Source organism: Botrytis porri (genome assembly GCF_014898465.1).
Source record: "Botrytis porri strain MUCL 3234 chromosome Unknown BPOR_007, whole genome shotgun sequence".
NCBI classification, from domain to species: domain Eukaryota; kingdom Fungi; phylum Ascomycota; class Leotiomycetes; order Helotiales; family Sclerotiniaceae; genus Botrytis; species Botrytis porri.
The window spans coordinates 2805779-2826825 of NW_024066081.1; the positions used below are offsets into that span (position 1 = coordinate 2805779).

Here is a 21047-nt window from a genome sequence, read left to right on the forward strand (position 1 = left end):
AAGGATACCAACTGTCAATACTTGATTCACATGCAGGAAATAGAGTCTGACACTATTCACGAACAAAAAATTCCCAACATGCGACGACGCTCCTAATCACTACAAACACTAACCCCCATTTCTTTCCTATAGATATCTATCACAAACTTTACAAATTGAGAAGATATATATATTCCTCTCAGGCTCGATGATCCAGGAATTCTCATCTCACAGTCGTGGAAATTTTCTCACAACATTTGCAACTAGAATCTAGGATATATCAAGTTTTTACCCGATCACAGTAGAATAATAACAATGATTAGTATGCCAATACTCCATATATTACAATTAGCTAGCGCGTCAAACAAGCTGTGTTCAAGGGAAGTAATCTTACAAAGGCGCTTATGTGAGTTCTTTGACAACTACCTGGGCATTTTGATCCAGTCATTCGATTTCCTGTTGTACTCTTAATCTATTCGTCTAACAACACTTATGAAGTCTTCAATCGTTCTTTACACCTCTAATGATTAGCTCCCCATTTTTTCTACGAACTCAAAACCTCAAGCTGATATCAACTCGTCACTATAACTTGATTCTGCAGTAGGTAGTTCATGATACGCGTGAGATTCAGTCGCATAATTCATACCGTGTGTCCATTCCATAGGTATACATAGGTAGAGCACCTACAATACAGCAGACCACTCAGCCGTTGAAGCTTCACTACTAATCTTCTCTCGCACTAACTTCATCAAAAGCAGCTTCCGCCTCTTCCCTTAGCCTAACTCCTTGATCTCCCGCCACCAATCCTAATGCTCTATCCCTAGAAGGTCTTTCCCTTTCCAAACTACTATTTTGCTTACGCCTGAACTCTCCAGATTGACTTCTTGGTAACTTTCCTCTTCCCTGCCCCTTTCTCCTCATTCTAGCCACCTCCTCTGAGCTATTTTTCCACGATTCACTATCACCGTCACCGTCACCAAATCCAAGCCCTCTTTCAAAATTTCTTTCTCTAGCCTCTTCTTTGGTGATCTGAGTCATCTGCAACCTCCTAAGATCTCCTCTTCTTTTCTGAGCCGTCTGTCTCGCAACATGCGCCAATGTATTCACACCAAGTCCATCCAAGGCACTGATATCCGTAAGCAATTTTCGAACCTTGTAACCTGTAATTTCTTCAATGAACTTATCGACTCCCTCTTCACAAGCTGCTGCAGTAGCAACCCTCAATCCCTTGAACAATTTCTTTGTATCTTTTTCCTGCTTGGTATGTTTTTCTAACGAGGAGAGTTGATTCTGTAAATCCCCTACAGATTCAGACACTGATAGCTTGGGACTGATTTCTAACAATACAGGAATGTCAGGTAACCTTGCATAAGAAAGTACTTGGCCTTGTACGTAGCTAGGCCTTGTTGATTGACTTGACTGACCAGCTTGAATGGGCATTGGTATAGAGGTAGCGCTTGCTTGTGATGGCGATACTTGATCTGCTGTCGACTTTCTTGTAGTCGGGTCAGGGAGTGGCGTTGGTGTTTGTTCCGAGACAGATGTCAGTTTTCCTCCACTTTTACGAACATTCGATTGGCGAACAAAGTATCCTTCATCCGCCGATACATCTGGTTCTCTTTGCTTCCCCTTAGAACCAATACCCATGGTTCTCGTATCGTCATATTCATGTAAAGGGAAATCTCGTTCTACGTGCTGCCTGGGATATTGACTTGCAGTCGTTTTAATATTCTTATCTGAATTGGCCACAGGTAGACTACACCCTTCACAATGTATTGTCTCGGGACTCTCACATATTCGCATATTCTTCCTCTTTGAATTTGCATCAACCCCAAGGGATGGCCCCGGAGCAGATCCCGTATTTGAACGTAGTTTTGAGTCAGAGTTGGTATTCAATACTACATTACACTGGGTACAGTGAACTGGGGATGAAGGAGCATGAGGGAATGCCAAAGTAGAAGCAGCGCGCGAAATTTGATGTAAAGATGCAAGATCAGTGCCAGCAGTTTTTGTTACTTGGGGTAACTGTCGTCTTTGTGTTTGGTTGATCAGAGACGATTTGAGAATAAGACCTCGACGTTGCTGGCTTTGAACAGTAACAGGAATTTGAGTAGTGAAATGTGGAGCTCGGGTAATGAATGATGGAGCAGCACTTGTTTGAGTGGCATGGGTTTTCAGCGGAGGTGGATCCTTTTGTGCTATAATTTCCCCATTGGTAAGCATAGAACGACTTTGGTTGGCAAGTTGTTCTGGGTTGGCAAAATCTGCGACCCCAATATTATCACCTTCGCCAGGGCCGACAAATGACTGCGCATAGGGGGTCGTAGTTGGTGGCATGGGAGATGCAGAGGACATGGTACTAGTAGAGGCCCTCGGAATCTGATCTGGAACACAATGTTTGTGCTCTGGAGGAGTATCGAGATGCAATACTATAGAAGAAGATTGTGAGTCAGGCTGACTCGTAAACTCCGAGTATGGGGGCGATGCAGCAGCGTCTCCAGCCAACTTGCTCAATCTGCTATCTCTTATAGCAGTGTCGGATTCAGAAGCAGGCTCAGCTGTGACTGAGGGCTTACGAAGCCAAGGTAGAGACCTCTTGGCGGGAGGGGTCCCATGTTGAGGTGAGATAGCAGAGTCCGGGCGATTTGACTTTGCAGGTGACGCTGGTCTAGGGGGTGCTAAATCGCAACATGGTTGAGACTCTATTTGGTTGGCTGTATCCACCCGCTCATATGCCGGTGTCCACTCAATGACGGTTTCCTCTGACGCAACACTCATTGTCGACAACTCTTTTTGTGCTTTCGCACGATCAGGTATCGATTTTTTGGTCAATACGTTTGAACCCTTTATTCCCATTTCGTTTGCTGGTAGACTGTCTTGTAGTGGCTCTTCGATAGCAAGAAGAGGGCTTCTCCGTTCGGTTTTAAAGTCTGCTATCACAGGGCTTCTGTGATCAGAGAGCAGGGACTGGACTTTCGGGGAAGTATTTCTGCGCCCGTATGATTGAACGCCTTGAACTGACTTGTTTCGTTGTTCCGATGATGTCACCGCCAACCCAGCAGCTTGAAATTCGGCGTGATACGGTTTGAATTCTTGGATAGTCTGTATAGTTTGCGTGGAAAAGCTAGTTGATGGGCCAGATGAAATGGGCGTTTGTTTAGGGACCTGCTTAGCGATTTGAAGATACAATTCAAGATCGCGGGTGAAGCGTTTCAACGCTCGCCTTTGACTGGGACTACGAGAAGAAGGATGGGATGCAATACTCTGCACAATAGAATGAACAGAGGAAGAGAAAGATTTCCCTTGAGCAAGGGTTGCAAGCCTAGATGCTCCAATTAATGCTGTATTATTTCTCGATATATCTTTCTTGGAAGGATCGCCTGATATAGATACTCCTGACGACTGAATAACGTTCTGATGATTAGAACCTTGTTCTTCGTAAAGACTCGCGAGTGTAGATGCAGCCAAGAAAGCTTTACTTCTAGCTGGAGAGACAAAACTAGTACGTGTGGATGGATTATACTTCCTATACAAGCTCCTGGTATTGTTAGTGCAACTCTCTTGTGGTGCAGAATTTCCAGGATTGGCTTGATAGCGTCGAATCTGATCAAGACCAGTCAATTGTGTAGAGTTGTTTCGAGTTCCAGTTTGAGATATGATATTCTTGTTCGTAATGGAAGCTTTGATTTTATTGAAAGTTGAACAACCAGCACCGTCTACAGAATGGATAAGAGTTTCGTCGGTAGTTTTATCAGGGTGATAAGTTGGACTTGATTCAACGGCACTTTCGACAAGTGGAAGTACAGTATCACTCTCCTGGTCCTGCCTAGTAATTTTCGCACTTGATGATTCCCATCCAAAAACTTCTCGTCTAACTTGCTTCGAAGCACGTCGCTGGGAGCGAGTAACAATAGAAGTCTTTAAACTTCTCGATCTTCGATTACGAGCCTCAATCCTTTCTTTTCTTCGAGCCTGCTCTAGCGCCCGACAATTGTGTATTTCACAGGTACCTTTATTGGCGTGTGAAGTACAACGAGTGAAATTGGGTTGAGGACGATTCGAGGTATTATCTATTCGTGGGAACGTTCGATGAGGACAGCCCTTCCAATGTATTTTGAAATTGACCATTATTGGCTATAAGGATAAATTCGTGAAGAATGCATATTTTAGGAAATGTGAGGTTTCGAGATTGATGGAACTGAGTAATTAAAGAATCTCATCGATATGCAATGCGCCTGCCCTTTCCAGCCAAAGCTTCATCCCCGATCTGCCGGCTTCCAAAGCAAGACATCCTCATTGTCCATGTGGTTTTGCTCATCGAATATCTTTGATACCAGGCGAAGAATACATGTCAACCTGTCGCTGACCTTTCCGCAGAAGGTACTCAATCGTATTGAAATCCTTCTTGTCTAAAGTTATACTCTTTTTGAACTCCAGCCTGGAAGTACCAGAAAAATTAGCAATATTCGCACAAGGAAGGCATGAACCATCAACGTACCTCGCATATGCTTCAAAATGCTTTCTTGCCTCCTTCATCTGATCAACAACTTGTTTTCAATTTCTTCTAGGAAATCCTACTTACAGCCGGCTTCTTTCTACTTTCTCTCAAGCACTTTCTGTAAAGCGCGAGAACATCTCTTTGAAGTCCTGATAGCCTCGCCATTGTTTTGCTTCGCTATACATAAAATGTTTATGGGTGAAGATGTTCAGACAAAGTGAGAAAATAATAGATGATGCGCCGACATTAAATGTTGCAGGGGGGTGAACTCTGGTGGCTCACCAGCTCTAGGTGGGGATTAGATAAGCATTCAAGCTGGATTGTGTCAGTATTTCAACTCAGTCTGAGCAATATCATCAATTTGAACCGTTAGATTTGATAGATGGATATATTGCCATGGTGGAAAGTTTCAATTCAATTTGTATCTTTCAAATGGATTGATACCTCCTACTCAATCCGCAACGATTGATTCTTATCTAGGGTTGAGTTCATTCCTCACCACCGGAGGGCTCCCATTGCGTCCCACATGGCTTGTCGGAAGAGTACTGAAATCACTTATAATACTCTGCAGCGTGCCATTGTGATCTAGGTAGTTCCAAGATATCCATCACTCCTTTTACTCTACGCTTCACTGGAAAGATACTCTACACGAGAATAGTCCATTTGGTTCAAGCGAACACTACTGTAGATGAATGCTTTTCATGGTGTTCGATTGTGCTGTGCCCTACACTTGTTCTCTTGAAGTTCGTACTTATCAGGATATATGCTCGACTTCCGAGCGTTTTTCTCCTCCTTCGGCAATATTGCATCTTTCCTGTCTCGAAGGCTTTTGTTGCAACTCAAGAAACCCAAACCAGAGTAATCTGGTTAAATGAAGGGGGCGAACGGAAATTTCAAAGGATAGATCTAGGGCATTCCTACTTTCGAGGCCAGAGATCTCCCTGAATTATGATATGTCGCACTTGGGTGAGGCTCATTTTATGATGTCTACAATTCTTTGAGAAAAGAAGCCTCGTATCCCCAAGCATTCCAGGGAAATTATCGATTACTTGCTATCCACGCCATAGCCGATGGCCAATACTTGAGGGTGCTCGTTTATTTTTATTCAATGAAAACTTGCCGCGGGTTCTCTCGATCTGGGTTTCTATCGTAAATATAGAGCTTTGTAAACTATGCTCCTATGTCCATTGCATTTTGTCCTGAATTGAGGGAGAAATAGTTTTCGGAGGTGTGCACTTGGAGCCAAGGGAACGGGCAGATCCTCCTGGATTTGAATGTGGCCGTTGAAAAAACAGTACAGTACCTTTTGGAGTGTGTGTTAGGACTGGAAGAAATTCATCATTCTCCTTCTTGGTGAATGGCTTGGATAGCTATACAGAACATTCGTGAGTGAAATAATAGTGAATTGGTTGGATTATGCGTTGCAATTGCCGTTGACTTATCGAAAGCTCCAGAGCTGGGAATTGGGAGATCAATTGGGGAATGTACCTCAGGATGACGATGATCATCGAATTGTGAGGCGGCTGAAGGACTGTTTGGTGGAGACCTGGCGGGCTCCCTGGCCTAATCGCGCGAGTGGGACACAGTAAAATAAGAGTACCGGTACTGGTTCCAGGCTGTTCCTTGACTAGACTTGGATCTCAATGTTTGAGAAATAGGAGTGAAAGATGCTGATAATTGACCCATGCTAGGACCAGTAGTTTAATAGACGCAAAAGTCAAATCGCATGACTGGCAATTCAATTCTACGCCAAAAGCCCTGCTGTTTATGTATTTAACCTTTCGATTGGTTGTTCAACATATCGATCGTTAGGCGAAGTTCATGATGAGATTTCTGGGAAATGATTTTGATTATCTATTATGGGATTCTAAACTCTAAAGATGTCTTATCGAATTTGGAAGGCAGCATCCAATTTAAACACGGGGCGCGGGGACGGGTAAAAAGTCCAAAATAGGTGCACTACTATCAAACCTAGAAAAGATGCGCATCTTAATAGTCGAGGGAATCCATGGAAAGATTAACTGAAACAATTTAGAGTACCACCTACTCATAGTTTCGAACCCAGCGTACACCCCCGAGGCCTTGCAAACGAAATTAGCACGAGGTCGCTCCGCTCGCTCATAGTTCTCAAAGACTTTGACGATTTCAGATGTGCTTGGTGTCTTGTTACTTTCGAGAAGGCTGTGTAGACCGTTGACTAGACAGCACACGTCATCGACGCAGAGGTTTCCGCCCAGCCCGAGATTCGATGCTGCTTTGTGGACGGCATCACCCACGAGAACGGTTCTCCCGCCCGAATGCCACTTTGTGGCTAAGACACCTTCTTCCATTGGTACCATGGTGGAGCCAACGAGATTGGCCCATAGATCGTTAAAAGTAAAAGCGGGAGTGGGGCGAAGATGTCCCCATTTCTTGATAGCTTCGTCCATATCGGCCTAGCACGAGTATCATTAGCACTTCTGGAATATTCTTGAGTTATGTTCATAGAATACAAACTAACCTGTCCATATCGCGGGCTGGGATAAGGCATCTGCTTATCGTTCGCAATATAAATAGCCCAGAATATCTTTCCATCCATTCCAGCCACAGCTAAACCTCCTACGCCATGCTCCGGGAAATAGGAGTTAGTAACAATACCGTTCTCTAAGAACTGCTTCTTTGGGTCATCAATAAAGTAGTTCCGTGACGTGCATGTCAGAATCCGGAATCGATTATCGAATCCCGCAGCCATGATCTCGGAACTTTGGGGATCAATCGTCTTGAGCAGCTTCGCTGTCTGCTGGCGCACATGACTGTGCACACCGTCGGCACCCACTATAATGCTGCCTTCAATGACATTGCCTTTGTCGGTCCTCAGAGTGACTCCATTTTCGTGCTCAGTAAATGACTCCAAGCCTTCATGTTCATGGATTTTTGGTTTTGAGGATTCATTGAGACCATTGTATAGGTTCTGGAGATATATCCTGCGGTCTATGAAATACACAGGTCGTTTTTGGCTTTAATAGGATCAGCTGACTTACATTCGTTTTTTGCTCGCAGTGAACGAAAGCTGAGACGAATGTCCACTTACACCTCCTGGAGACGGATTAATTCATCTGAAGAGCAAAATAGATTGCCCTCGTGATCCCAGTGCTCGCGAATCCCGATCGGAATTCCAGCCTCATGAGTCGGTTTGTCTATGCCTAACTGTTCGTGAACCAGAATGGTGCAAGGAAGTAGCAGGATAGACTGTCCGAGTTGTGGTGCCACTTCCCGTTTCTCGAATAATTCGAAATCGATTCCAGCGCGCTCGAGTGCATTGGCTAGCGAGAGACCTGCTACTGAACCGCCTGCAATAAGCACCTTGAATGGACGCTGTGCTTCTGCCATTTTGCTTAAATGAACGATCCTGTGGCTTGTCTCGAATTTTGGAACGGAAAGCAACAATAGACTTTTTGCTTTTGCTTTTGAGTTTGAGTTTGTCGTTGTTATCGCAATTCCACTTTTCCCCCTGCTAGCTTCAGAATTGTGAAGACATATGAAAATGTGGGGAATGATTTGACAACACAGTCACGTTTAACTTTTTGGGGTGAGTTTGCTACCGTGCTTTTTTCAGCAAGCAAGCATTTTAAGAAATGTTGTTGTCTAGACTTTCAAAATGCGAATAGCTTCCCATGTCCACTTCTGCTGATGATCATGTCTAATTTTCATCAGCCTGGACTGAGGCTTTTCTTTTATCTTCAAACACCTGCACCTATATAGGGGCATTCCCCTGACCAAATGACGCACCATCAATAAATAGTGTGAAGACGGAAAACATTAAGTCTTTAACTGTGACATGACACATGCTGACAATTACATTCTGGACATGATGATCAGGGGCTTTCGCGGTGCCAGGTTTCTTTATCTATCGACTGCAGATCTTGACCATTCTTGTCAGTATTTTCCCCAGCAGTTACATTCGGCACGAATTGTGTTGATGGGATAAAAAGATCTCCCTGTGGCAACGTGGAAAGTTGAAACGGCCTCAGTGTTCCTAGTAGGGTATGCTTCGTACACCGGCTGGCGCTCTGGTCCTTCCTGAATCCCTGCTATAACGTCTTACATGATTATCCCCGGAGCGTGGTTAAGGTTACATGAGTCGTTCTATTCTATTCTTTTGGATATCTCGGCACTGCTTATTGAAGCTAGGATAATACGAAGCTGGGAGGTCAACGGGGTGTCTAAAGACGCAAAATAACGTCTTTTTCGGACTTATAAATAGTAGCATACGAGCAGGATGACAGTGGAATAGGCAGTTCAAGGAGCACGTTCAAATGAAGTTCTAGAGTTTTCGGATGAGCAGTTCCTACATAGGACACACGCAGTGCATAGGCCATACGGCCGTATCCCTAGCCCTGTCACATTGTGGTGGAGCAAGTTACCCCTGCGGAATAACTTTTCGGCGCTGTCAAACTGTCACTCTTAGCGCCGCTGCAGACCCTTGAAATTTCAACTCCTTGCACAATGTGGGTGAGATGTATACAATTAATAAGTGTAAATTCTGATTACTAAATAAGCATAGCATACTAACTACAGGTAGCTAGCAGCTTACTGTATTATCTCAAGCATTAGGATCCTTTAGATATACCTATATCCAGCCTCATTGGAATGGTACTTTCGTAGCATTATGAGCAAAGCGATGGAGAGTCTCATCGCTCAACAATCGTGGCCATGCTTGGTTTGACGCACTAACAAGCACCTCCATAGTTCCCTTGGGCGCATCCGCAGGAGATGGCAAAATCACCTGGAAGCCGGCACAGACACCACCGGCGGGGAATCGCAAAGACTTGATGCGATCACCAAATGCAGGACCCCATTCGATACTGTAGAAGTCAAAGTCGCTCCAGTTGCTGAATAGGACATTGCTACCAGGCATGTCAAGGAATGCCGTGCCAGCAATTCTGTTTACGTCGTCTGCGCGCTCTACGTAGTGCGCCATTTCATCGTAGTAAGTGCTTCCACACTTATTAACGCCTTGTCGTACCAAGCATGCGATATCAGCAAGCGGAGTATCCTTAGAAACCAATTGAGAAATTGGTAGAACTGCAGTGGTGAATCCGATGATATTACCGAGTGTGTGTGGATGTATGGGCACGTGAACGCGGCGTCGTGCGTCCAAGGCGACCATTCCTATCGAGAGCTTACTGGGATCGAGGGCTGAATGATCCGCGTGTTCGGCAGTCTGGATGGATTTCCAGATCAGTGCAGATAGGACGTCATTGGTGGAGACAAATTTTGGTAGCTGTTCTTGTGGAATCTTGTCTTTGAGACTAGATGATATCTTTGCTGGTGAGCACTCTTCTTTGAGCGCTCGGATGGCTTCTGGTTTAAATCGATATACATGAGCATGGCTATCTCCTTTCGTTAGAGCCTCGGGGAGTCCAGGAGGAGTAAAAGGTAGATGAATGAATTCTGTGTGCTCCTCTGCAAAATTGGCGCACACGTGTTCTCCGGTGCTCTGCAGAATTTTGGCTCTGTCCGCAATTTGAATCTTAACTGGCCTCTCAATAGTCAACCCCTGTGCTCGGCGTAAATCTTCAGCGAAGAGCTCGGCCAATTTCCACATGGATAGTCCGTCGGCGTATGAATGGAAGCACAAGTGATTGAGCAGTAATCCACCCTTGATCAAGTTGGCTTGCATCATTTGAGTTGCTAGGCGATCGACGCCAAATTGAGGCCATTCCCCAACTCGGCCACGCATACACAATTTTTCATCGTCCATGGCTGCATTGGGAAATCCCTGATCCTTCAACTGACTAAATGAAGGTGCTGTGTTATCGTTACGGTGATCCTTGACGATGAAATCTTCAATCTCGCCATCGCGATAAGGTTGTAACTTTAGCTGCCCAGCAGGCTTCACATCGGGGTCCGCGGGCACGGCCTCAACACCGACCATTGGCGTTCGCTCTTTGAAACTACTCCATGCTGTTCGCAGCATTGATGAGATATTCTCAGCGTCGTAGTCTGCTGCCAACTCGAGGCACATCATATTCCGGATCCATCCCTTGGGTCCTATAAGTTCGGACGCGAGAAGAGGCGGTGCTTTAGATGCTGCGTCCATGGCGAGTGCTTGTTGCTATGTAAGAGTTGTTTTTGGGAGAAAATTTCTGAATAGAGACTTCAATAGACGATAAACGACGAAAAAGAGGAAGAACGTGCTGTTATTTACAGAGTTCCAGCGACCGCACTCGATTGTTTCTAATTAGACTATCATCGCGGTATCTCCGATAATCCATATTGCAACGTCTAGATCAACAATCCTGCACTGCAGATCAATCGGGACGTCAAACAGGCGCAGATTCCGCGCAACAACCTGTACTGCACACAAAAACGTTCCTATCAAACCCCTCTAATTCACTGAAATAATGGCACTTTAGTGTGCCCGTCGATCCACCTCCCGACGTCGAGACGGATATGAATGATGAAGCCTATCCACATCTAATTTCTTCATGCACTTCATTGGGATATTACCGAGACGAACTATCGGCGCACTAAATCTCTTGAGTGTCCTAATTTGGATGCTAACCGGCCCCCACAACTTGCGTGAGACATGGTAAATGTCATTGGTGATGGAATAGACTGTGGAAAATACCAAACAGGAGCTATTGCCTGATTGATCGTCAATGGATCAGTGGCGGAATGAGAATAGGGTTTCCGCCACGTTCCCTTTCTTGAACAGAAATTGGGGATATAGTAGAGATACTCCGTAATTGAATATAGATCAAGCAAGTGAAATTGGATAAGGTTTGATGTAGCAAAGATTGTCCAGGGGTATACAAGCACGGATCGACTTCCTATCTGCATTTTGACAGCTGATGCAGGATCTCGAGAGAGTTCAAGAAATTGCTCCTTTGTAGGGAATAGTGGGAAACTCAAATCCATAATTTTTCACCGGATAGTATCGCAATTGCTGGGATGACTGATAGCGTTGACCTGTGTTTGTGTTGACAAATTCATATTTGGTGATTATTATTTCTTGCGTCAGCCATGGAAAGTCTAAAAGGAGGGAAGTGTGGAGCTCCGTTGGAGAAAGAGAAAACTCCGTAACTAGACTAGTTCCATTGTGGGATAGTCTATCGGTTAATCTCGCTGCCCCGTAGTTTCACCGCCAGTCGCTTATAGTTGTGTTGGATAATATTTTAAGGGTCAACATAAATATCAACACAAATAACAATATATAGAGAATTGTCAAACATAAAACATGTCTCGAGCACATCTTACCAAGAAACAAATCGACCTAGCTGCCCAAGATCACTGCAGGTATCATGGATTAATTGTGAAACTATCGTTGGCGGGTACGAATCGCACGCTGCGGACTTTTCGCGCACAACCCTGGATCGATTGAGTAAATTGGGGCAAAGCCAAGGGATGAGGCCATTCAGAAGAAGACGCTCGCTGTAGTGTGGGCCCAATCCTTCTAACGATCTCTGATCAAGGGTGGGAGATTGCATCAGCAGCTGGTAGAAGTTTGAGACGTTGTCAGCACAAGCACAACTACCGATGGCAATCCTGTCAAAATTGCATCTGCTCAAAATACAAATCCTTACATATCAGGTAAGCCTAGAGGTGAGAATTTTCACCACGAGTCTCTGGGAAATGATCAGCGGGACCTCCACCTGCATATAACCATCGCAGGAATTCCGGTCAAATGGGAGCGCCAACTTCTATGTTGAAATCGCTTTATGGGGGAACACTGACTTTTACATTAATTGTTGGTCAAATCAAGATATACAATTATGTCGGGAGTTGATCCCTCCATCCAACTCGTTTTCGGGCCGCCTGCTGCTGGTGTTGATCTGAATGAAAGTGTGACGGCGGCATATGACATTGTGTCTTGTGTGGTGCTCGGAATAGCAGCTGCAGCAGTATGCTTGCGTTTTTATGTCCGAACTATGCGTGGAGCAAATAGCTTGGCTATCGATGACTGGTTTGTTGTCTTGGGACTCGTAAGTTCAGCTCTTTCTCTGATCGCGATGACTTCCTTCTGCATCTTTCACGATAGCTCCTCTACTCTGGGTAAGAGAATGAATACACAGCTTCTAACGTAAGCCTTTGATAGATCTGCACTTGTGCTCTCGTGGCTACAACACTTATTGGTTGGTACTCCCAAGCTTCGCAGCGATATTTCAGCTTTACCTGAGAATTTAGACTGACGTTTTCTACTCGAAAAGCTGGAGCATATGGATCGGGTACACATGTGTGGTCGACGACATTGCCGCGGCTCATGGTGTTGCTAAAGGTACGTTTTGACGATGTGACGCCACACATTGAGTCTTCATCGTCAAGCGTTATGTTCTCATTCTAACATAGATACATAGGTTGTATTTGCCGAGCCATGGGTTTACGCCGCATCCGTAACATCAACTAAGATCAGTATTTTGCTCCTCTACCGGCGATTGTTCTACACAGGCGAAGGCGACATGCTAGTTTTTAATCGCATCTTTACCATAATGTACTGGGTTGCGACATCCTTCACCTGCGCGTACCCCATTATTATGTGGATTGTAATGGCAGCCGCCTGTCGTCCATTGAATTTCTTCTGGATGCAATATGCCGGCGCGAAAGAAGGAAAGTGCATTAATACTTTGATGTTCTTTCTGATCTTTGGAATTGTTAACATGGTCAATGATGTTATCATCTTGATTGTCCCGATTCCTCGGATTTTAAGACTCCACATGAACAAACGCAAGAAGTTCTCCGTCGCGGGTATAATGTTGCTTGGTAGTTTGTAAGTACCTACTCTCCAGCATTTCTCCGCCCCTGCTAACCCGTCTAGTGTCTGTGTCGCCAGTATAGTACGCATCTACTACCTCACACTTCTGACCACCGCAGTCGACATATCATTCATCCTTGGCCCCGCTTTCGGATGGTCCAGCTTAGAGCCTTCGGTCGCAATCATCGGCGCCTGTCTACCAACATATGCGCCTCTCTTCCGCGGTATTCGCAACAAGGGCTCCAATACCGGGACCAGTCAACAGGGCTCGCACCATATAAATCTGAGCCAGACGCCAAAATTTCTCAAGCAGCAGTCGCACTTTCGCATTGAGGAATCAGACGAGGTCGAGCTGACGAACAAGAAAAGCTATTTCCAGAGCACGGGGGGAAGTCGTGATGGTGAGGGAAGTATAGAGAGTGATGACGGGACGAGGTCATCAAGAGATGCGAGGGGAATTACCGTTACATCGCAAGTCCAGGTGGTGAGGGATGTTGCGAATGTAGTATGAATTTGTTAACCGGACTGGGTTCCCCTAAAACTTTATAATATAATATATCCTTCCTCTTCTCAATGATTGATATGTATTGATATGTGTAGCTTGGCATTTTCTCCAGTGAACGGGTCGTTAAAATGCTCAAGCTCTGGTTACGTGGGAACACCTAAGGGCCCAAACTCTTACTATCGTCCAAACACTACATGCTTTGTGCAGAGATGTTGAGATTCTGATCTTAAAAAGGTCTAGATTGGAACGATGAATAATGAACCTTCGATATTGTAATCCAAGATGAGTGATATGTGAAGAATTAATAGCCCAGTTCAATTTGAATATATTGGAGAGGGCGCAACCGCACAGGCAATGAGCTCTAGAACAGGGTGGGGAAGCGAATTAACCTCGGTGCTTGAGCGACTACGGAGATTCCTAATCTATTGCTATCTTATCGTCATTGCGAGCCTCCCAGCTCAAATGCCTTCATTTGCTTCAATTCGCTTCACTATCATTCAATTGCAACACGATGTCGACCCCTTCATTCTCCGTGAGTCTGATTATACTCTACACTCGCGCGCCCTGGATAATTATACAGTACTAACACGTTACTCTAGCGACTTGTTCGCTTCCTAGCCAAGAACGGCCGCACATACTATGGAGATGCGATTCTACCCAAAGGAGTCTCAGATATCGCGAAAGCTACCCAGGCCAAAGTAATCACGGGCGAAATATTCGGGAAACATGAGGTTACAGATCAGATACAAGATATTCGGCTCTTACTTGCGCCTTTAGCAAACGAGGATGTTAAGACTGTGAGGTGTTTGGGATTGAACTATGAGCAGCACGCGAAGGAGGTAGGTAGTTTTGGCTATGGATATTGAAGCGAATGATTAAGGTAGGACTTTTATGCTAAATTGGGTGGTTACAGTCAAATATGCCAATTCCGAAATTTCCAATTCTGTTTGTAAGTCCATGGATCTCTATCTCCCTTCATCCTAGATCTCGTTGGCGATTGACATTTGGAAGTACAAACCCATCACATCTCTTTCCGGTCCTACCGATCCCATTCCCATTCATGCAATGGCTCAAGAAGGCACGGGTCTTGACTACGAATGCGAACTTGTTGCTGTCATTGGGAAATCCTGCTCCGATGTCCCAGAATCGAAAGCCTTAGATTATGTTCTCGGTTATGCTATAGGTGACGATGTATCGCATCGGGAATGGCAGATTCAACGCGGAGGTGGTCAATGGGCGCTCGGAAAGGGATTCGATGGATGGGCTCCTTACGGACCGGGCATTGTCTCCAGTCAATTAATCAAAGATCCGCAAAATCTTACGATCTTTACGAAATTGAATGGGATAACAGTACAAGAAAGCAGTACGAAGGATATGATTTTTGGCGTGGCCAAAACGATTGCGTTTTTGAGTCAGGGAACTACATTGCTACCTGGTGATTTGATCTTTACTGGAACGTGAGTTGTTTCTGCATTTTGCTTCATTCCTATGCTGTGATCTTAAGAGGGGAATAATGTTGATAAAAATTTAGTCCACAAGGTGTAGGAATGGGGAGAAACCCACAGGTATGGTTGAAGGATGGTGATGTGGTTGAAGTTGGCCTAGAAGGTGTAGGCAGTTGCATCAACAAGGTTGAGTTTACCCAGACCAAAGAGAAGGCGAAGTTGTAGATTCTTCAAACAAAGAGAACTGGACGTAATATGTGATTGAATAGCAAGAGAATGTCTACATTCCGGGAACCCTCGTTTCACTGTGCTACTTTAGTCTCGCTGAAAATTCCTACCTTCTATCGAGAAGCATAGTTCATGTTTTTCAGACCTGATTGACTGAAATATAATCAATTTCATTTCATCATCTAGTGGTAACAAAGCGGTAGGCTCTGATCTAGCAACCCTTGCAACTGGGACAATATCTATCCCAATTTCTGAGTTTGTGTCAACTCTAGGGAACTTTTTGAATCTATAGATCGTCGATTATATAAACTTTACTTCCAGGTTCTCTCTCGATATTTGTGATGACATTAAATTACACGTCAAGCAGGTCGAGTCCTCGGCTACGGTCGAAGTATCAGTAAGGAAGTCGGAACATTTCCACCCTTCACGTACTTTTGTATCCCGTTATGATTCAGCGGAAGCGTGAAATTGAGAGGTCAAGGAGGAATTTTGATCTCCAAGACATCACCTAGTAGGGCGTGATTCTATGTCGTCCAACAAAAGAATTGTGAACTATCATAGAACGAATAAAAGCTATTTCAATTTATTGCTCTGCAGAACATTCAGCTAGATTGTCCTATATCCGGATTACTGGACGGTACTTAAACACTCAATAATTGTGAATACCTCATTCAATACTCAAAATGAACTCAATACTTCACACCGTCTGATTCTTTCCATCCAATCCAGAAGTCAGAAGTATCTGACTGTCAGCTGGCTGTTGGTATATCGGCAATCAACTCATCTCATCTCATCGAGTAGCTTAATGACCATGCCCTTAGCAAAGAATCATGTTCCAATTTTCGCAATCCATCCACACTTTTGAACCATCAAATAAATGCTCAGCGGCGCTTCTAGAGCCACCTCAACCTCATAGTACGGTTTGATGTACTCCGAGAACAAGACAAAGAATAGAAAAGCTATCAACTTGTCTTTTACAGAGTCACCACTGGCTATAATCTAGTCCACGGCGATTGAGTGACAAATGGAACATATAATCGCAGTATTCAAACTCCCAGAGCACTGTTCTGTGATGTAGTGTTGGACTATTTGCTTGTTGCAAGATACGACGTAGCCTCTCCTCATGTAGTTTGCTGCATGCGATCTAATCCCACTAGGGAAGTTGCCTTCAAAGGTAGCGCATTCTGGAATGATGGGAGCGAAGCATCTATGAATACTAGCTGCAGGAAAATCATGACATATCATCCAACAATTCACCCATTCTTTCTAGCACATTCATGACCGCTGCTTCGTATAGATACAATGCGTCCCTTGCAAGTTGCGCCCGAATGACTTTAAACACTGATGAGCCCCAAGTGTTGGAGAACAGAAAGGACAACACCCCGCCCACAAGTGCAGAATCCCATCAACAACAACAACAACAACAACAGAAAACTATCATAGGCTGAAAGGATTCGTTGTCCTTCATGTAATGTACAATAGCTAGCATTAATCGACAAGAGATATTTCTCTCTTGATTCCAAAGTCCCAACTCAATACTTACTACAATGAAAGCGTCCGTACACCTACAATAATATAAACTTCAGCTTTTTCCTCTCAGCAACAAATGAAGATGCATTGCCAAGGTCCCGACCGACTTCCTTCTATGACATTTCCGGATCCACAATTCAACATATCGAAATCGCCTAGGTGAGCACCAACAACAGAGACCCCAAGTGCGTACATAAGATAGGATTTGGTATCACAACAAAACAATCCGAATCAATATCTCTACCTGTTGGTGTCAAAGTGACAACTACACATGCTCCCAGGGGCCAGCACTTTGTAAATTAGCAATACATTTACCTACCAGCTCGGCTATTGCCACAGCCTACTCTTTGGCCAGAACCGCAGAAGTCATCAAAAGAACCAGAAGTGAAGGATCCTTTTGGAAAAAGTTTACCGCTATTGTCTCTAGTCTTTGAAACAGTGATGGGGTTATTTAAGCATTAATGATAATGATGTGTATTCTACTAGTTGCTTATTCTGTATAGATGGATATCTCTACGGAGCTGCATGACTCGTGAAAGTGTTATTAGGAGTTGATGATGCTATGATGTAAAGTCTGTGTTGATTTTTGAGTTCGAAATAGATATTTTGTTTCTGTATTAAGTGAGATACTGTTTGTCAACCATTGATGTGGAATGATTTGGACTCTCTATTTTGTAGTTACAGTTTACTTGAGTCAATGACCTTCAGGTACTCGTTGACTTATAAAACAGGCTCTATCTCCAAACTCCTCTTTTGTAATATAATACTAGAATAGCTATGTACATCCGTTCTTAGATGAACGAAAACTCTGACTGACGTGAAAATTTCTTCTCCGGAGGTAGTCAATGTCATTACCATCATAGTAACCCTCTTTAACAGTGAGCAGAATGACTTGGTGATTGATGTTAGTTTTAGATATCTGTCCACTTTCGTCCCATGTAAGAATTAAAATGTCTTCCTGAAACCAGTATAAATTCAGACACTGACTATTCACATCTACCTCCAATGTAACCACTTCTACACCGTGCGACAGCTTTCCTGCTGCTTTCAGCTTACTTGAAATATTGAAACCGTACATGTAAACTGGAGCTGCTAGCTCTAGTCAGAATATCCATCTTTGTATCCGCTGATTTTCATCGCACCTGCAGTCTAACCAAAACACTTCTCCACTTGCCAGTATTCCTTTCCTACTGTATCCAGGCACGCAACGGACGTAAAAATCACCATTTATTCCACCAATTACTCAAGAATCACAAGCCCATCATTCCCATAAGCGAAAAATGGAAAACTAACAACCTAATACCGAAACCACGTAACCCCAAGGCTTCACACGCATATGCTCTTCAAACCAATCGCAAATAAACACCAAGGGCCACACCACCGGAACCATCCATCCATCCTGCATCTATGCATCCATCTCATCAAACCAAGCAAGTAATGGCCGAAAAATCTTGCATCCCTCCATCCCTCCATCCATCCCTCCATCCATCCCACCATCTCCACAAGTTCAGCTGCGATGAAATGCGGCTCGGGAAATTTCACGGCACCGTTCAGATCCGACAAGGGTTCATGTCGATCTCAAACTTACCAAGACCCCCACCCCACCCCAGCCCTACCTAGTAAGCCCTAGACCCGAATACGAAAACATGCAAGATGCGAAAAAAGATATTAATCGCGATTCGCGATTTGCGCCCGATACTATTATGCTATGCTCAGACCCAACAGAATGGATAACACATTACATAGCGTTGCAAGAAAAAAAGCAAAAATATTATCCCCTCGGCCAATTATTCTTATCTTGCATGGATCGCTCAACTTTCGCTCAAAAATGATAGAAGATCGGAGAAATCAGCTTGCCGTTTCTAGATTGTGATATTGTGTGTGTTTTCTTTTTGCAGATTTATGTTCCCAAAATGGAAAAGAAAAAGTAAGGATACATCAGACCGGCCTTGATCTCGTAGATTAGATCGATCTAAACGGCGCGGAGATATCTTGCATAGATCTTGCTTACTAGGCACTGCATGCATGTCAAAATGCGGGTTTGCTTTTGGGTGAGATGTGATAGCGAGGTATGGGGCTGGCTGGATATGCCCAACCAATTCTCACACAGTGGGGATTGGGGAGACAGACTCGTCATTGAATTCATGGAGTATGAATAGTTGAAATGAGAGTGAGGATAAATTAGATGAGTATGAATAGTTATGGCGAGAGTGAAGATAGTACATTGATACATGCAAGATACATGGAATAAAATGCTAGAAGATTCGTGGGGTTAAGTGGGATGAGATAAACAGAAAAATACTCATTGGGTCATGTATAGGACACTATCTTCTATAAGACCAGGGGAAACATATTATCTCCATCGATTCGTAAGCGATTCTGACACCGGTGAGCACTTGTTCTGAATAATGACTCTTCGCATTATGTTAAAGTAATGAGGATAAAAACATGCATTCAACTCCAATCCCAGCCGCTCATATGCACATGTTTTGAGGTTTTGTTGTCCAACTATAGTACACCATGAACTCCAACATCTAGAAGAAGCAACGCATCATTTTCTTACAATTTGAATCTGTAGCTTGGTATCATGCAGCTACTCACGACTCGTAGAAGCCATTAGGCGATATCGTACATCATCATCATAGCTCCTCTCTGCCTGTGTCACCCCCCGTTTCCGTGAGGTTGTAATGTGGTCTTCTCCAATCCAACGGATCTCCTCCTGGCAAACAAACTCCCAGCCTCCAAAAGTAATCTCTATGTGCGAAGAATAGCTGCCAGAGTTTGTATCTCGTTGGAATAGGAAGCTTGGGCCATCGCTCTTGGATCCTCTCCATTTCTCCCTCTGCTCCTGCTTTGGCATCAGCCTCTCCTTTATCCCAATTTAAAGTCCGTATTTCGTCCAGAAAATCCACAGGGATTATGGAGGATATGTCTTCCCCTTGAAACCACAAGCCATCCCCATCACTACCCGTAATACAGTTATTGTCCTCGTCACCGTAACAAAGATGAATGTCTTGAGCTTCAGGTTGCAAGCTCCCTTTCTCTATGTATATTTCGCCAGCGTGGCTTCTATATCCCCATTCCTTCAGAGGGAGAAGAGGGACTGGATCTCCTACATGCGTCACTCTTCTATACCTCCTGTCCATGTCGTTGTGACCTCCTCTATCCAGTCCAAAGACTCCATCAATGAAGTCCATGAGTCCGTGGTTTCCAATCATCGGCTCACCAAAAGTCGTAATTATTGCTCCCCATCCATTCCCTTCGAGTTCCAGTGCAGCAAGAGCGGCAATCGCCCCACCAAGTGAGTGCCCTACCAAATGCAGCTGATATTCTGGATGTTTTTGTCTCAGCACGTTGAGATGAGGTAGGATGTACTGGCGAGTATTGATCCATGAAGTATAGAAGCCTGTATGAACCGTGCAATTCGTACACTTTTCAATTGTTCCTCCCAACTTTTGATTTGATGGTGTTGATTTCAATGTCTGTTTCCACCTGAAAGGCCAAGATCGAGGAATGTGGTCGAGAAAACGTTGTACAGTATATGTTTCGGCAGTCTCAGTAGAGGTATCTGGAGTTCCAGTCTCATCGGGGTCCTCAGGATAAGGTATGTATTCTTGCGGCACCGTACTCAAATCTGCAATTGTATTCGCAATAGAATAAGTACCTCTAAAGGCCACAATTATCCTGCCCTTTCCCTCATCCCGCAATCCGTGATCCAATACAATATATCCAGAGCTATCGCTTTTCGCCACCCCAGTATTGAATGTATCTACCAACTCGTAACCCAGAAATTCATCACAGCGACTGGCACAATTGAAAGGCTTTGAAATACCGCTTGTGCCAACGCAGTAGGAGATGTCGACTAGGCGGGCGAGTTCTTCTAGAGAATGGAAGAGAGGCAGCGATATTATATTCTGGTCGTGCGTCAAGGAGTCTTGCGAAGGGCTGGGCGCTGGATGGGCGAAGGCAGATAAGGCTAACTGCCAGAGGGTAATGGTTGTTGTGGTACTGATGCTAAGAAAGCGCATCTTGTGTTGGGTATATTACATGTTCGAATTTGATGAATTGTTTGTAAGAAGGGTATGAAATACTAATAAATGTTAGGACAAAAGGGAAAGGCGGTGTTGA

General features: G+C 44.3%; 7 protein-coding genes across 7 annotated transcripts; 2 read left to right on the forward strand and 5 right to left on the reverse strand.

Moving 5' to 3' along the window:
* Positions 1 to 702: 702 nt before the first annotated feature.
* Positions 703 to 4107, reverse strand: EAF01_006167 (uncharacterized protein; the record flags this gene model as incomplete). Its single annotated transcript, XM_038914421.1, has 1 exon — positions 703 to 4107. The coding sequence occupies one exon, from the start codon at positions 4105 to 4107 to the stop codon at positions 703 to 705; it is 3405 nt and encodes a 1134-aa protein (XP_038770870.1).
* Positions 4108 to 4293: 186 nt separating this feature from the next.
* On the reverse strand, positions 4294 to 4642 carry EAF01_006168 (uncharacterized protein; the record flags this gene model as incomplete). The annotated part of the gene is made up of 3 exons (XM_038914422.1): positions 4294 to 4417; positions 4478 to 4509; positions 4562 to 4642. The coding sequence occupies 3 exons, from the start codon at positions 4640 to 4642 to the stop codon at positions 4294 to 4296; spliced, it is 237 nt and encodes a 78-aa protein (XP_038770871.1).
* Positions 4643 to 6390: 1748 nt separating this feature from the next.
* On the reverse strand, positions 6391 to 7846 carry EAF01_006169 (uncharacterized protein; the record flags this gene model as incomplete). The annotated part of the gene is made up of 3 exons (XM_038914423.1): positions 6391 to 6912; positions 6978 to 7473; positions 7548 to 7846. 3 exons carry the CDS (start codon positions 7844 to 7846, stop codon positions 6391 to 6393), a joined length of 1317 nt encoding a protein of 438 aa, XP_038770872.1.
* Positions 7847 to 9098: 1252 nt separating this feature from the next.
* EAF01_006170 (uncharacterized protein) lies at positions 9099 to 10559 on the reverse strand (the record flags this gene model as incomplete). Its single annotated transcript, XM_038914424.1, has 1 exon — positions 9099 to 10559. The coding sequence occupies one exon, from the start codon at positions 10557 to 10559 to the stop codon at positions 9099 to 9101; it is 1461 nt and encodes a 486-aa protein (XP_038770873.1).
* A 1675-nt stretch (positions 10560 to 12234) lies between these two features.
* EAF01_006171 (uncharacterized protein) lies at positions 12235 to 13722 on the forward strand (the record flags this gene model as incomplete). The annotated part of the gene is made up of 5 exons (XM_038914425.1): positions 12235 to 12444; positions 12558 to 12594; positions 12670 to 12737; positions 12817 to 13226; positions 13275 to 13722. The coding sequence occupies 5 exons, from the start codon at positions 12235 to 12237 to the stop codon at positions 13720 to 13722; spliced, it is 1173 nt and encodes a 390-aa protein (XP_038770874.1).
* Positions 13723 to 14227: 505 nt separating this feature from the next.
* Positions 14228 to 15386, forward strand: EAF01_006172 (uncharacterized protein; the record flags this gene model as incomplete). Its single annotated transcript, XM_038914426.1, has 5 exons — positions 14228 to 14248; positions 14316 to 14555; positions 14630 to 14665; positions 14728 to 15173; positions 15248 to 15386. 5 exons carry the CDS (start codon positions 14228 to 14230, stop codon positions 15384 to 15386), a joined length of 882 nt encoding a protein of 293 aa, XP_038770875.1.
* Positions 15387 to 19558: 4172 nt separating this feature from the next.
* Positions 19559 to 20947, reverse strand: EAF01_006173 (uncharacterized protein; the record flags this gene model as incomplete). Its single annotated transcript, XM_038914427.1, has 1 exon — positions 19559 to 20947. The coding sequence occupies one exon, from the start codon at positions 20945 to 20947 to the stop codon at positions 19559 to 19561; it is 1389 nt and encodes a 462-aa protein (XP_038770876.1).
* Between the last annotated feature and the right edge of the window lie 100 nt (positions 20948 to 21047).